We start from the raw sequence: 15,047 nt of genomic DNA, 5'->3' as shown, positions 1-15,047 counted from the left end.
TATATATATATATATAGGACTCCAGGTACACCCAGAACACCTGAACCCCCAGCTCTCAAGCAAGATCTCTGTCAGAGCTGGAGCCTCACCCCAAGCCCATGCACCTCTACTCCACAGCCTCATCTGTGCCCCCACCCAGATTCCCACTCAAACATCTGGTCTTCAGTCCTCACCTGGGACTCTACCCCAGGGTCCAAACACCTCTTTCTATCACTGCTTGTCTTTCTCTGCAGGACCCCCTTCCACCTGGTTCCTGCTTTCCTACCCTTCCTCTCTCCTTTGTAAGAGGTCCTCTCGTCTTTTAGGGGTCTCACCCTCTCCTCTTGTTTCTCTCCAGTGTGGTGGTCCCACTTTACTCTCTGGTTTCTCCTCTGCCTTCTCTGAGTCTTTCTGGGCATCCTCTCTCTCTACCCCTCCATTTCTCTCTTTTGGTTCCTTTTGCCCATATTCATCTCTCTCAGTCTGTCCATCCCCTCCATTTCTCTAGGTCTCTATCTTTGTTCTAGGGCCTCACCCTGTGATCATCCCTTCCCCTTATATCTGCCTCTGCTTTGGGGTGGGGAATGGGTAGACTCAGAGTATGGGGCCAGTGTCCCCAGGACCTCTGCTTGCCCCATGTTGTCAGGCATGGCATGGTGTGGGCGCTGGTGGAAGGGACTAAAGATGGAGAGTACAGCCCTTGGGCGGTGCCCATGGATCTAAGGTAGGTGGGGACTATGTGTGGAGTCCTGGGGTCATAACTTACAACCCCCATCCCCACCGTCCTGGTCTTGACTGGGGACAGCTAGGGGCTTGGGATGGAGGAACGATGGGGGAGTAGACTGCAATCTGGAGCCAGTGACCTGTGGTGGGAGGTTTCCGGGACTGGGTGAGTCTGGGCTGTATGTGTGTTTGTGTAGGATGGGCCACGTTTCATGTGTTCGGTGTGCCTTGTGTGTGATCATATGTGATGTGTCATGAAGTATTGTGTGTGGCATCACCAATGCGATAATTTGGGGGGGGACTCATGGGGGTTTCCGGTGTGTGTGAAGATGGTGTGTATGGCATTGCCTGTCATGTGCTGCTAGGAGGGCTGTGTTGTGAGTGTGGAGTGGAAGCTATATGCACGAGTGTTGTGTGTCCAGGGAACATGTGTGTATGTGGTGTGTCTGTCTCCATGGGGTGGAGTTGTAGGGTCAGCCTGCATGGGGGGGTTTTGTGGGTGGTTGCATATATTCTCGGCTGTTGTGTGTAGCCAGGAAAAGCCACTGTGGGGGCCTGGTGGGGGGATTCGTGGGGCATCGGGGGGGGGGGGGGGGGGGGGGGGGGAGCCGTGTGTGGGCTTGAGTGTGTTCACAGCCTAGGCGGCTCAGAGTCACTGTGGTACACCCTGGGCTTGCTTGGGAAATGTATTTGGACCCAGGGGCTGGTGTTTGAGTGTCATGTGTCTGTGTGATGGCTGTCTGTGCCCCCTCTGGATAGGGAAGGGTGTAGCAGCTAGGACCGAGGGGTCTAAGGCTAGGGACTGGTCAGCTAAGTGTGTGTGTGTGTGTGTGTGTGTGTCTGTGTGTCTGTGTGCCCATGTGCACGTGGGCAGCAGGAGGCGATGTGCCGGCAGGCTTGTCTCTGCCACAGGTCCGCGTGTGTCCACAAATGTGTGACACTAGGTGTGCACGTCATCTATGCAGGGTGTGTCTCCATGTCTAGATAGTGTGTGTGTTGAATTTAATTGGATGTGTGTGTGTGTGTCTGTGGTTGGGGAGGTGAGTGTGGGGTGTGTGAGGCGCGTGGTGGGAGCTTTAGTGTGTGGTGTGAAGTGTGGGTGTGTGAGCTGTGTGACTTTTCAGTGTGACATGTGGATTATGTGATCTTTTCTCTCTGTGAGTTGTTTATGTGTGGTGTGTGGTGAGGGGTGTGTGAAGGGTGTCGGTGAGCTAGTGGTGTATGCGTGGAGGGGTAGGCAGTGTTGAGAACTGTGGAGTATGCGTCAGGGGGCAAGTGTGTGCTCAAGGTGTGTGGAGGTGAGGAATGAGGTATGTAATGTTTGGGCTGTGTGGAATCCAGCAGGTGTCCCATAAATGTTTGTGGAATGATGTGTGTGTACAGGGAGGTCTTGGCTGCCATCCTGTCCTTGCTTCCCTCCCAATGAGGTCCCCAGAGATCCCCAGTGACGTGCTGTCATGGCCCACCCCAAGCCTCTACCCTTTGCCCTTCATCCTCTTCACGTTGACCAAGGCCTTTGTCTTGGGTTTCCGGTGGAGCAGGCGCTGGACAGGCAGGCGGCGGGTGATGTCGTGGTCTGGGAAGCTTTGTTCTTTTCGTTTGGGTCTGTGTTGTGTTTTGGGCTGGGCTTTGGAGGAGGGCGGAGAAAGGATGCACGTGTTGTAGGCTCACTGTGTTTACTACCCCCTTACAATGTGCCACAGTGGGGAGGGGTTCAGGCCCAAGCCGTGGGGCCTGGGTTGTATCCCGAGGGGTGCCTCCTTGGCTCAAAAGCAGCTTGGACTGGGCATGGCACTGGGTGAATTAGCCAACTGTGAGGTCTTCGTCCGATGGGTGGCCCAGGACCCTTTCTGGCTCACATCATCTCTGGGGTGCCAAGCCTCCGGGAGCCCCCTTCTGCATGCCAACCTGTCCTTTTCTCTTCTCTGTGTGGCCCTCAGGGAGTGTCCCTGGGCTGGGAGTCAACCAGGAAGGCCTTAATCTATCTCCTCTTGTTGACCTCACATCTGTCTTCACAGAGACCCTTATCTGAAAAAGGAAGTCTGGTTACACTTTGGGGACTCTCTAGTTTGATAGGGGAGATGCCAGTCAGTAGGAGGACCTAGGTCAAATCCTCCAGAGAAAGCGATAGAGAAGACTTAGCAAGCGGCCTGCTGACAGGTATTTGGGAAGAAGAAAGGCCAGGCCTCCTGACAGTTGGAAGGCCCAGACTACCAGAGTCATCAGCGGAGGGGATTGGGGCACCACCTCAGTATTACCTTCCAAAAGGTTTCCTGCTGTGAGTGGGCTTAAGCTGGGCCTGGAAGGGGGTGTTGAGTAAGCAGAGAAGTGTGGCCTGGGGCTGAGGAAGATTCTGAGTCAACCGGAAAAAAAGGATCTTGACGGCAGTTGATCCTCCCCAAGCAGTCCTATCTGGCTTTGGAGGGTCATCCCTGGGCCTCCAGCCTTCTTAGGCTTTCACATCACCTCTTCCCACCCACCTTGGTTCAGCCAAAATGACTGTCATTGTCACCATCATCTGTTAGGTGGCTCTTTCCAGATCTCAGGCTCCTTTCACAGGGGTCTCATTTAACAGATGAATTTGTTCGCTTGGCTACAGCGTTTACTGTGCACCTGCTACGCACCAGGCAGGCCCAGTTTGACACAGCAGGGCCCAAATAGGTTTCCTGGGGCGCCCACCTCCCATGCTGGAGAAAGCCCATCTTGCCAGCCCAGCCACACTGTCAGCCCCCTAGGCCCTGGGCACACAACCCTCCAGTCCGTTTCCCCAGCCTGACGTTAGCACGTGGTTCTGGGAGGCTCCAGGCATGCACCCCATGGTATTAGGCTCCCAATCAGAACACAAGCTCTTCGGAGACTGGGCCGGGTCTGCCCATCCCGCACGTCCTGAGCTGGGCTCGACAGAGTCCAGATGGCCACATCGATCATCAGATGGTCATCACCCCCTGTCGGGCTGGCAGCCCATCTGCCATCTAGAGAAACCGAGGCCTAGAGCAGGGAGGGGACTCAAGACAGCTCTCTTCTTTAGACCCTCCTTTCACCAGTGTTACCAGAGACCAGAGGGGTTGGGGGACGTGCCCAGGTTTCACGGTAAGGTGACAGGACACAGCAATTCTGTATTTCCCAGAACACAGCTCCACTGGTCACTGGGCTGGGCTCCAGCCCCGCACCATGCTGCTCCCTGGCTGGCCTCCGTGCTGCCTGTGGCGTGTAAACGATTATTAATGACCCCCCTGGCCAGGAGACAGGAAACGTTTCCCAGCCACAGCTGGGGACATGCTCCCGGCCAGCCTCCGCCCTCCACACCCACCCTGCCCCTGGGGTCAACACGCATGTTATCTCCACGCTGCCCCAGCTTTCCCTGCTCCTCCTGACCAGCCCCCGCGCAGCTTTTTCTTTTCTGGGTCCATGGACAAGAAGAGACAGAGCTTTCTATTCCATGTCTCTGGTTTACCACTTTCTCCAACTTGATTCAGCTCTACCTTTTTCCCTGCCCCAGACCAGCCAGAAGCAGTCCTTCTCCTGGAGGGCTTTTCTGAATGCACTGCTAGGCCCGCCAGTGACCCTGTCCTGGACAATGACCATCAATTCTCCCTCCTGCAGACTTTATTCCCACTCTGCTGGTCCTGTGTCTGGGCTGGGGACTTCCTGTGACCTGTCCTCAATTGTTATCTTAAGACTGACACTTAGAGGATTCTCCCAGATGCCTCCTCCAGGAAGTCCCCAGCCCAACCTGGGGACGCTGACTTACTCTGAGCATCCCAGCCTGCCTATCCAGGCCACACACTGTGTACTACCAGGCCTTCATAGGTGGACATTCAATGAGTATCTACTACATGCCCCACAGAGGCAGGAGGTAAAGATGAGCACAAGGTGGGCTTTAAGGCTCTGTCACACACAGGCCCACGTCTGAGCCACAGTGCATCTGTCCTATGGCCCTTCGGTGGACCTAGGTACCAGGGCTGACAGTGGGCAGATAATGGGGTGGAGGCGGGGGCCCAAAGACCAATGTGGTAGGCAGTGTGGGGACGGCAATGCTGGAGAGACTGGGGGGCCATGATGGGACAGAGCAGTGACCCCTGATTCAGCCCAGAGTGGGAGGGAGGGCAAGCTGGGGAGCTTCCAGGAGGAAACACATCTAATCTGAGAGCTAAGGGATGAGCTAGGAGAAAGTTCTGGACAGAGAGAAAGAGTGGCAAATGTAACAGCTTGCTGGTAACAGAGGGAGAGAAGTATGGTTCTACAGTTCTGTGGATCCTGGACTGCCTGGGCTCTGAGGCCCAGGGTAGGGTGTGTGTGTGTGTGTGTGTGTGTGTGTGTAGCTGGGGACGAGACTGGTGAGGTCAGCAGGGACAAATTGTGCAGGACTTATAAGTGAAGAGATCTGGACTTTTTTCCAGAAGAAACTGGGCACTAGTGGGGAGAGTTGAAAGCAGGGGAGGGACTGCTCAGATCTGCTTGTTAGGAAAGCCTCTGGGTCACAGGGTGGAGAGCACACCGAAGTGGTGAGGCTGGCACAGTATGGTCCAGAGAAGAGCAATGAGGCCAGGGCAGGAAGAGGCAGAGGATCGAGGGGAGACCCTCAAGGGTGGAAGAGGGAGCCACTCGGCTGTGGAGGTACAGAGAGAAAGAGAGGAAACGCTGCCCTGGGTGTCTAGGACAGATCTCGAGAGAAGACAGGGCATGAGGGCAGATGCTTGGGCCTGTGTCAGGGCCCTCTAAGGTCTGAAAGGTCTCAGGAAGGGTGTCCCAGGTCCGGAGCTTTGAGGCTAAGAAGAGACGAGGAGAACTGGACCCTGCTCCGGGCTCCTGTGCCCTCTCCTGCAGCATGGAGACTCAGGAACTGCCCTGAGCACAGAGTGTTCGGAATTCAAAAATTAAAACAATCTGTGAAACGTAATATTTAATAAAATTCAAATCCAAAATGTGTGAGTACATTCCAAAACGAGTTAAAATGTAAATTTATGAAAATGCTAAACCTAACTGATGATTCTAGTATCAATTGTAAGCCTCAGTCGCTTCCCTCCACTTTGGACACAACTCCCTGGAAGCCGCTGCCTCAGGTGTGAGTGACCCCCCACAGCGGCTACAGGACCTTCCAGACTTGAGTTCAGGGTCCCGCCTGCAGGGAGCCCGCCCTCTTTCTGGTGGCTTCAGGTGACAGGCATTTCGCTTTTCCTGTCCGCACCCCCACCAGGAAGTTAGCCCTCAAAATCTCCCATCTGTGGTTGTGTTTATTGAGGGGCCCTGGAGGAGGGAAGGGTGCCAGGAGATGGGGTATCGGCTACAGTGCCCAGTGGGGTGGGGTGGGGGCACAGGGAGACTTGGGGAGAGCTGGGAGGGGGCACGAGGGGAAGGGAGTAAAAATGAAAGAGCAGCACCACTCCAGCATGAACACGGGGTCCTATTGTAAATGTGACGCCGTTTCGGGAACCCCCGGATGTTATGGTCCTAATTTGCAGTCTTGGGGTGGGCATTGCTTGACTCACACTCTCTGCTCGTCTTGCACCATTTTCTGGGCTGCATTTTCTCACCTGGGAAAGGAGGAAGTAGGGGCCTTTTCCACCACGGCATGCATGAGCTCTCGCTCTGGGTATGCATGACTCTAAGAACCCGGCATTGGCACTTTGTGGGTTTCTAGCCTTCCCCGACGCTTAGCTCCCAGCCGGAGCTGTGTGGAAGCGTGGTTGTGTGATTCCGACATTCTGGGACTGAAGTTGCTGAGACTCCAGGAGCCGGATAGGCGGGCATTCTGTGAATCCAGGATTCTAGGATTTGATGATTTGATGATTCAATGATTCTAAATGGGGCTGCTGGGAAGAGCTGCAGCCACCTGCCTCGTTAATGTTGATGTTAGGTTATTAAAAACATAACGAGAAGCAATGGAGAGAGCTCCGGATGATGGGGGCCCCACCCCTGGGGAGTGGGGGAGGGGAGGAGGGGCCCAGCCCGGTGTTGGGGAAAGGAGACCTTCTCCCGCCTGGGGCATGGGTGACGGGTGACGGGACCAGGGGGATTCTTCCACCACAACAGAAGCCACATCTGTGCACGTGTGAGAGCCGCAGCTCCCTAGGCTTGCAAAAGAAGGAGTGATTTCCTTTATCCTCCTGCCTCCGTTCTTCAGCTATTTCAGACCATGGCAGGGAGAGGAGTGCCCTTTCCTCCCAGCCCCTAAAGTCTCTGGGCAGAAGTGTCCACAGACGGCAGAGGAAAGAGGCCTGCTCACCGCCTACCCCCCCTGCCTGGCCAGCCCCGGCCTGAGGGGGAAAACAGGACATGAACACTTCCTGGACACGGACGTGGAAATGCACGAACCCCTGTTTGTGAGGGCCCCGAGCACAAAGGGCCTCCGACTAGGGCAGAGGCCAGGGCAGCCAGAGGAGGCGGGTGGGTGCTGGCCAGTGACCCACTGGCAACTCTGGAGGGAGGACCCTTCTTCTGCCCTGGAGGTGGCTGTGGGAAGGGCTTGAGGAAGGGAGGTCCCAAGCCAGGGGGCCTGGAGAATGGATGACTAGTGGGTGCTCCCCTGGGAGCCAGGCCCAGGGCCCACCCTGGCAGGAAGCCAGGCCATTTGCCCACCGGCTTGCTTGGGTTACGCACGTGCCTCGGCACTTACACCAGGGTTGGTGAGGGTGAGGAGCCCTGGAGTCAGGAGAGAAGGATCTTTGGCCTTGGGAGAGCTCATTCCAGCTGGGTTCCTCAGAAGCCCGGGACCAGCTGCCTGAGTCTCAGCCTGGTGATCAGATCAGGTGAGGAGGTCAGGAGCTTGCCCAGCTCACACAGCACAGCAGGGTCTGAAACCCAGCTTCCGGACTCCCCATGCTGGGTGCTCCCCCTTGTCTGCAGCTTCCACCTTTCCCCTGGAACATCTCAGGAACAGGAGCTGAGGCAGGACACCTGTTAGGGGGCAGAGCCCTTATCTGTCACTCCTCCATCTTTCTCCTCCCACAGGCCAGAAGGCAAGTAAGGTGATGACAGTGGCTCCCTGCTATCCCCAAGTGTCCATTGTCCACCACCTCCTGTCTTGGCCTGAGGATAGGGTCCCCAGCTGCCCGACCCACAAGGAGCCTCCTGGTTCTCCTGTCCCTTCACTCAGCCTCTCTCTCACGCCGCAAGTCTCCCCCTCTGGCTGGCTATATGTGTCAATCTCTTTCCAAAGATTGTTAGGCTTGGATGAGCCCCAGGAGATCATCAGGTCCCATGCTTTCATTCTCCAGATGAGGAAAGTAGCTCAGAGAGGGGAAGGTCCTGCCACACAGGCACAGCAGACTGTGGCTAGGCCCAGTCTGGCCTCTGTGTCAGGCGGCTACGATGAGTCCTGAGGGTTATGATCAGCTGGCAGCTTCTCTCTTCAGCCCTGAGCTGTCCTCCCTCTTCTTGGCCTAGATTACTCTCTTGTCTGCCACTGTGCCAGCTGCCTAGCTTGGGCAGACCCCTACCTTGGGCAGACCCTGCCCTTGGGACACAGACCAGGTGGAAACCTGTGTCTCATAGTTAGGAGGCTGTCCTGGAACCTGGTGTTCTCTTCTCGAGAAGCACCACATGCCTCCGCTCAGAAGCCCTCCAGGACTTCTCTGCAGACTGTCTCCCTCTCACTAGCCTCTTTGTGACAACTGGGTTCTGTAATTCTAGGTTTCTCTCCTGTGACAGTCAAGTCATGGGTGAGTCTCCTCCTAGTCCTAAAGCCCTTCCTTCAGTGTCCCTTTCTTCTGTCTCCAGGAGGGGCTCAGCTTCCTGTGGCTGGGGTGGGGAGAGTCCTGAGGTCCCCAGAGGACAGTGGGACAATGGGGAGGCGGTGACAGATGAGACATTATGTCTTCCCCAAAGCAGGCTCCACCTTCCCCTAACCTCCTAGCTGGTGTCTGGGGCACAGCCCTGGCTTGTGGGACCACAAGGGTCCTGGTCTGACCCCATGGCCTTGACCTCTCAGTGTAGAGGTCAGAGGGTCAGAGTCCTGACTGCACTCAGCAGTTCTCTAAGTGGAGGCTGTGGAGCCCAGGTCCCCAGCAGCCCAGCAGCCTTGTGATGAGTGCTACAGAACCCCAGGGCTGGTGAGCCGGACTGGCCTGCCTCTGGGGTGGGCAGGAGGGTGGCAAACACTGAGGCAGGGGTGGGATTATGGAGGAACTGTGAATGCCTACCTTCCCATGCTGGAAGCTAGTGATGGGGAGCCAAAAGCACAGGCAGGGCCTTTTCCAGAGAGTGGTAGGGAGGCCAGAGATGTTCGGAGAATCACTGCCTCCTGTCAGGGGAGGAGGGGCTGGCCCGGGGCAGCACAGTGGGTGGACCACTGGAGACCTGGGTGGAAAGGAAGGCTGAGGCCTGTGGACAAAGGGACGGGCTTGGGGTTAGGTATTTAGCTCGGCTCTCGTCATTTCCTCTGCCGGACATGGCTGGGTGAGCAAGGTCATCGCACAGAGGGAAGGAACAGGCCGGGACCAAGGCATACCAGGCCCTACAGTAGACTCAGGCACGTGGGTGACCTGGTCACACCCTGGGCTGCCATCAGCCCCCCATCAAAGCCCAGCCATGCGGCCACAGTCACCCTGGGGGATGGCTACATCTAGACCACAGCCCCACACACAGACCCAAGCTTCCTAGGTGGTACTCAGGCTGGGCTATAGACCCTGGCTGAATAGGGAGAGCCCCCAGGACACGGGGACACCCAGACACCCTGCCACAGCCACACCACAAGCCTCCGCACACCAGGTGCAGCGACTGACCCCTATGGTGACCCAAGGAGAGCCATAAATTCCAGCAGTCATGGGCAGGTGTCCAGGGCCTGGGTGAGAAGAAGGGGCTACGAGGCAGGGAATGCAGAACCTCCCCCCCCCCCCACGCCCGACCCCGCCCTCCCCCCCGTTCGCTGAGTGCCCAAGGCTGTTTATTTCCTCGCAGGGATGGGTGTCTCATCCCTCTCCCCCTCCCCGTCCCCACCACACGCTTCCAAAGCTGCCAAATCAAATCAGCCCCTGCACCCGCGCCAGGCTGGCATGGCGGCCAGCAGCTGACTGGAACGAAGCCAGGCTCAGAATATCCCTCCGCCTGTGCCTGTCCGATGGCTGGGTGTACTTATGGGGTGGGGGTGGGGAGGGGCAGCCAGCCCCTGGGCAGTGCCTTGGAGAGGCTGGGCTTACTCGATGCCACCTGGGCCGTAGGTGGAGAATAAACGAGCGGCTCCTTGGGGTGGCAGCCAGCCTTTGAGGAACTGTGGCCCCCGGATTGTGGGTGAGGGCAGCGGGAACCCAGAAGACTGGGTGCTAGGAAGGGGCTGGGGGCTCACACATGTCATCATGACCACTGCCCTAGCAGGGAGCCCAACCCAGTGAGAGTGTGAACTAGACATTGCAAATCCCATTTTACCGATGGGGAACCGAGGCTTACAGAGGGGTGGTGAAGTTCCCTGGAGAGAAGTGGACATGGAGGGGGCCTCAGAAGGAGTAACAATGTGGTTGTTTCCCCTCCTGAGGAGGCCCCCGCTCAAAGAAGGAGCTCAGCTCTGTTCTCAGAGTAAAAGGCAGAGAATACACCAGTCAGAGGTACCCACCTGAAGTAGGGAGTGATATGGGGGTGGGGGGAGAAAGCAGGGCAAAATCAGGCAAGGCTCCCTGAGAAGAGGAGGCCCCCCGCAGGCAACAGGAACCCCTGGGTCTGCTGAGGGCTTGGTGGTGGCAGCGGGCAGGGGGAGGGCCCTCGGGCAGGCTGGGGAGAAAGGGAGAAGGCCTGGCAGGCCTCAGCTCCTGGCCTTCTTGTCTCTACAGCCAGCCGGGACCTCCTTGCCCAGGAGCCAGTGCCCCCAGGGAGTATTGCCAGCGGACTGGAGGTGAGAGCTCAGGAGAGGGAGAACTGGGTGGGCTTGGAGGGGTCCGGGCACAGGCTGGGGGTCAGCCTGAGCATTGTCCCCACCCCTAGGAGGACTGGGAGGCTGGAGCTGAATCCCAGCCCCGCCCCCTCCAGCCTAGGGTCGCCCTGCACCAAGATTACCTTCCCTGCCCTATTCCTGCCTGGAGCTCTCTCCCACTGAGGAGAGATGAAGAGAATTATTCCAAACCCCTTTCTAGGCCTCCCCACCCTCACCCAACAATTCATTGATTCTCTGCCCTAAGGGTTTTCTGAATTCCTCTCCTCCTCTCCATCCCTGCCCCATGTCCCAATCCCCCTGGATGGCTCACCTGCTGGCTGCTTTCAGTCACCCCACTCTCCCCATGCAGCTGCCAGAAAGCTCTTCCTAACACGCAAACCTGAACTTGTCCCGTTTCTACTAAAAAATCCATGCTTCCCATCCTCCTGCTCCCCCTGCAGCCCCAGCAGGCCACAGTCCCCCCCGCCCATCCATCCTGCCTCCCCAGAACCACTCCTGCCCCTCTCTTCTCCCTCAGCTTCCCATATCTTTCTGGGCTCAGCTCTAGCCTCCCCTCCTCCGGGAAGCCCTCCCTGTCCCTCTTGCTCCCTCCTCCGAGCTCTCCTGCCCTGGTAGTCAGATGGAACATTCTGATGTCTGTGTCATTAGTACCCTGGTTTCTCTGTTAGGCTTCGCTACAGGTCTCCTCTCTGAACTGTGAGCTCCTCAGCCTGGGGACTGTGCCTTTTGCATTCCTGAGTCTCTCACTGCCCTCCAAAGGGTGCCTGGTGAGGGCTCAGGGAGTGCACATCCTTTGAGATGAGGGATGCCTTCTGCAGCCCTGACCATGACTTTGGGGTGCCTCATGGGCATCTGCAGTGCTCAGAGAGGCCTTGAGCAGCCGCAACAGGGTGGGCTGGGGACTGGGAAGACTGACACAGAGGAGGGTTGTGTGTCAAATTGGACCAACCACCAGGACCAGCCTGAGCCTACTCTTGGGCCCTGGCCTGGCTGAGAGAAAGGAGGAGGCTCCTCTGGGCCAGAAGCTTTAGACACGCTTCCTTGTTCAATCCTCACAACCTCCCTGGGAAGCAGGGACTGCTATTATTCTCCTTTTATGGCCAGGGAAGCGGAGACACAGTGGGGTCACACAGTGAGCACACAGGGCAGATCAGAGTGTGGAGCCCACACGTGTCTCGTGCCCAGCCCTCGCTCTCTTGCTGCCCTCCAATGAGATGGGAAAGAAGGCGTCCACACGGGGCCTGGTGCATGAGGAGTTCAGCCGGGACACGGGGCCAAGTCCTGAGAATGTCCCTGCAGCTGGGAGCTGGGTGCGGGGCGGGGGTGTGGGTTGGAGCGGGTGGCGCTAGAAAGTCATTATTAATTTATTTATGGTCATGGCATTCCCCACGGGGCAGAGGCTCCCCCCGCCTCCCCGCCGCGGCCGGGACAGATGGTGTTCCTGGGAGCCTGCAGCATCTCAGCAGCCACGGCCACCTGCCAGGAAAGCCTGTATTTGTCATCTTCCCAGGAAGCCATGAGGGGAGAGGGCTCTGGAGAAGTGGAGACCCTCCTTGGTGCTGGGAACTTGGCCCCAAGGGAAGGAGCCAGGCTTGAGCTCCTTGTGTATACCTCTGGGCCCTGCCCCTTTGCCCAGGTCCCTGCCAGCTCAGGTTCCGCCCACCAAGTCCCATCAAGAGGCCTCCGGGGATCATGCCCATTTGATCCCTTTGCTTCTGTTCTCTCTCCACATTTCCTTTGTCTGGACCTCCTGCTTCCTCCCTCAGAGGGGGAAGGTTTTAGGCTGTGAGGATAAGCTCTGCTGGGAGAAAGTGCTGAGTGCTCCCCAATACAGAAAGAGCAGGACTAGAGAGAGCAGGGGCTGGGGTCAGGTGGGCATGAGTTCAAGTCCTAGTTTTACCACTTTCTCGGTGTCCGACCTTGGGCCAGTTCCTTAACCAGCCTGAGCCTCAGTTTCTTCACCTGTCAAAGGGGAGAAGAAGATCCAGCATTAGTGGACCTAATCACTGCTATTGGCCGTAATCACAGCAGAGCCGTTGGGATAAGTTACAAAGTATGTGCGAGGCGCCTGGCCCAGGGAGGGAGTTGGTCCCCCTCCCTGCTTCCCGCAAGGGTGAGCTCCTTGGAGCCAGGCCTGGGCTGACTGGGGTGCAGCAGCATGGGGCTGGGCAAGGGCTCGCGGAGCTTCTGTAGGCATGGCGCGTCCTCCTGGTGCTGGCAGCGTGACAGCTGGGGGAGCAGGGCTGCCAGCGCCCATTCCTGGGGCAGGCATCTGCTCAGCACCCCTCCTGGGATGGCTCCCTGGCCCCTGTGCCCACTGGCCAGCTGGGAGGAGGGCTCTTCAGGCTCAGCCTGGAACCCTACTTCAGGGCCAAGGCCGTTGCTCTCTGGGGGGTCAGGGGGAGGCAGTTTGAGTAGTGAACTGAGCACTCTGGGTCCATGCCCTCTCTGCTGGCTTTCGGAGGCACTAGCTAGGGCAGGGGCTGAGGGAGAGGCGACACAGACGATGGCACAAGTATCCACACTTAACACACTAATGTCCTGCCCAGCACTGGCTCCTCGCTTGCTGCCCACAGGATAAGGAGAGACCACCGGCCTTGGCATTGCCAGCCCTGCCTGTTGGGCCCCCTCACGTCTGCCCATTGCTCCCAGATATGGCAGTGCTTACTCCCCAGGGTACCCATTCTTCCTGGCCTCCCTGCCTTTGCTTGCATCAACGCCTTTCTCTGGAACGCCCTTCCCTTCTTTCTCTACCTACTCCCTTCTTAAGCCTCAGATTAGATGTCACCTCCTCTGTGGAGTCCTCTCAGATTGCTTCCTCCACTCAGGTCAAATCAGTCTCTGCTCTTTTCTGGGCACTCACAGCCCCCAAGCTTCCCTGAACTTACAGTTGGGTGACTTGTTGCCCGTGTGGCTATATATCCTTTGTCACATAGTTATAAACATATGGGGGATAGGAACCAAGGCTGAGTCTCCTTTGTCTCTCCTGGGCCCCATGAGAGCTGGCACAGGCTTGGTTCATAGTAGGTGCTCAATGAAGTTTCTTGTTTAAATGAGAATGGCTGTGTGAAGGTTGGAGGAGTTCCAAGAAAGGGGCACTTGCTGGATTGGGGGCAGTCTTAGAGACTTCCTGGAGGAGGTGACCTTGGAAATTTGAAGGATGGGGAGGGTCAAGGCCAAAAACTGAGACCAGAAATCAGCTGGGTAGTCAGAGAGGTTCATGTGGTCAGCTTCTGTGAGTACCCCATGAGGACAACTAGGCCCAGCCCAGGACTGGGAACAAGCAGAGAGAGGAGCTGGAACAAAGACAGCCCCAGAGGAGGCTGCAGGAAGCTGCCTTGGTGCTGAGAAGCCCCTGGATCTCTGACCCTGGGTCCACTTGATCCCACAGTCTGGGGTGAGGCCGAGGCCACCCATGGTGAATAAATGGGTCCAGCGTGGTGGCATAGTGATGGGGAGGATAAGGACAGGCAGGAGTTGGGATGGTCCTATAAGGCAAGATTGCCATGGGGGCTAAGAAGGTCTTTGCAAGTGATAAGAGCAGGGTGTACAAGGGCATGTGGACAGGATGCCCTAAGTCTCCGTGAGAGAAGGCCCAGCATATCTGTGGAGCCCAGGAAATGCAGTGTGGGGATGAGGCTGGGAGGGCTGCTTTCCAGGAGGCAACACTTCCTGGCCTGTGTTTAAGATTCTTTTTTTTTTTAAATATTTTATTTACTTTATTTGACAGAGATCACAAGTAGGCAGAAAGGCAGGCAGAGAGAGAGAGAGGAGGAAGCAGGCTCCTTGCTGAGCAGAGAGCCCGATGCAGGGCTCGATCCCACGACCCTGGAATCATGACCCGAGCCGAAGGCAGAGGCTTTAACCCACTGAGCCACCCAGGCACCCCTGTGTTTAAGATTCTTGAGTGAGTGCTCATAACTGGCAGAGGTGCCAGCCCCCTCCTGGATTCTGCACATCAGGATTAAGTGGCCTCAGTGATGTCCCATGGCCCCAGAGGAGCTGCTGCCGGCAAGCTGGCCACAACATCTGGCATCTCTCGGGGTCTGGAGTCCCTGCCATCCGGCTGTGCCCAATTGTTGGACTGCGGGGGCTTGGGCTGTGCAGGGACTTGGGGCCAGGAAGGTGGTCTCAGCTGCCTCCCAGTCTATCTCTTTGTCTGTCGGTCTGTTCATCTGTCCTCACCCCTGACCAAACGAGGACCAGACGGAGATGGGTGAACATAGGTCCTACAATCAGAGAAGCCTAGTCTAAAGGAGGATGTGTCAAGTACCAGGGACTCACACCCAGAAAAGACCCAAGCTCAGACTGGGCCTGGCATTGGGCAGACCAAAACCAGGGGGAGGTCCAGCCCCTGTGAGGGCTTAGAATGGAAGCTCAGAGAGAGGCAAAGACTGGCTCAGAGGTGCCTAGCGGATCCGAGGCAGTGTTGGGGTTGACGCTGTGAGCCCTAGGACAAGGTTCCTCAGGGGGGCCACCCCCC

General features: G+C 57.2%; 1 protein-coding gene across 2 annotated transcripts in view; it reads left to right on the top strand.

Annotated features, from left to right (window-relative positions):
• The window catches only part of PDE2A (phosphodiesterase 2A), a 91,274-nt gene that overhangs the window by 27,628 nt on the left and 48,599 nt on the right, over positions 1-15,047 (top strand). Inside the window, exon 3 of one of the 2 annotated variants that reach the window (XM_059410108.1) lies at positions 10,464-10,525. The exons of the other annotated variant lie outside the window; for it this stretch is intronic. Within the exon in view, the coding sequence (XP_059266091.1) occupies positions 10,464-10,525 (62 nt within the window). The remainder of the gene's footprint in view (positions 1-10,463; positions 10,526-15,047) is intronic. 2 annotated transcript variants of the gene reach the window in all.

Source organism: Mustela nigripes, chromosome 1, assembly GCF_022355385.1.
Source record: "Mustela nigripes isolate SB6536 chromosome 1, MUSNIG.SB6536, whole genome shotgun sequence".
In the NCBI taxonomy this organism is placed as follows: domain Eukaryota; kingdom Metazoa; phylum Chordata; class Mammalia; order Carnivora; family Mustelidae; genus Mustela; species Mustela nigripes.
The sequence above is the reverse complement of the archived record's forward strand: the minus strand, read 5'-3'. Positions and strand labels throughout refer to the sequence as shown.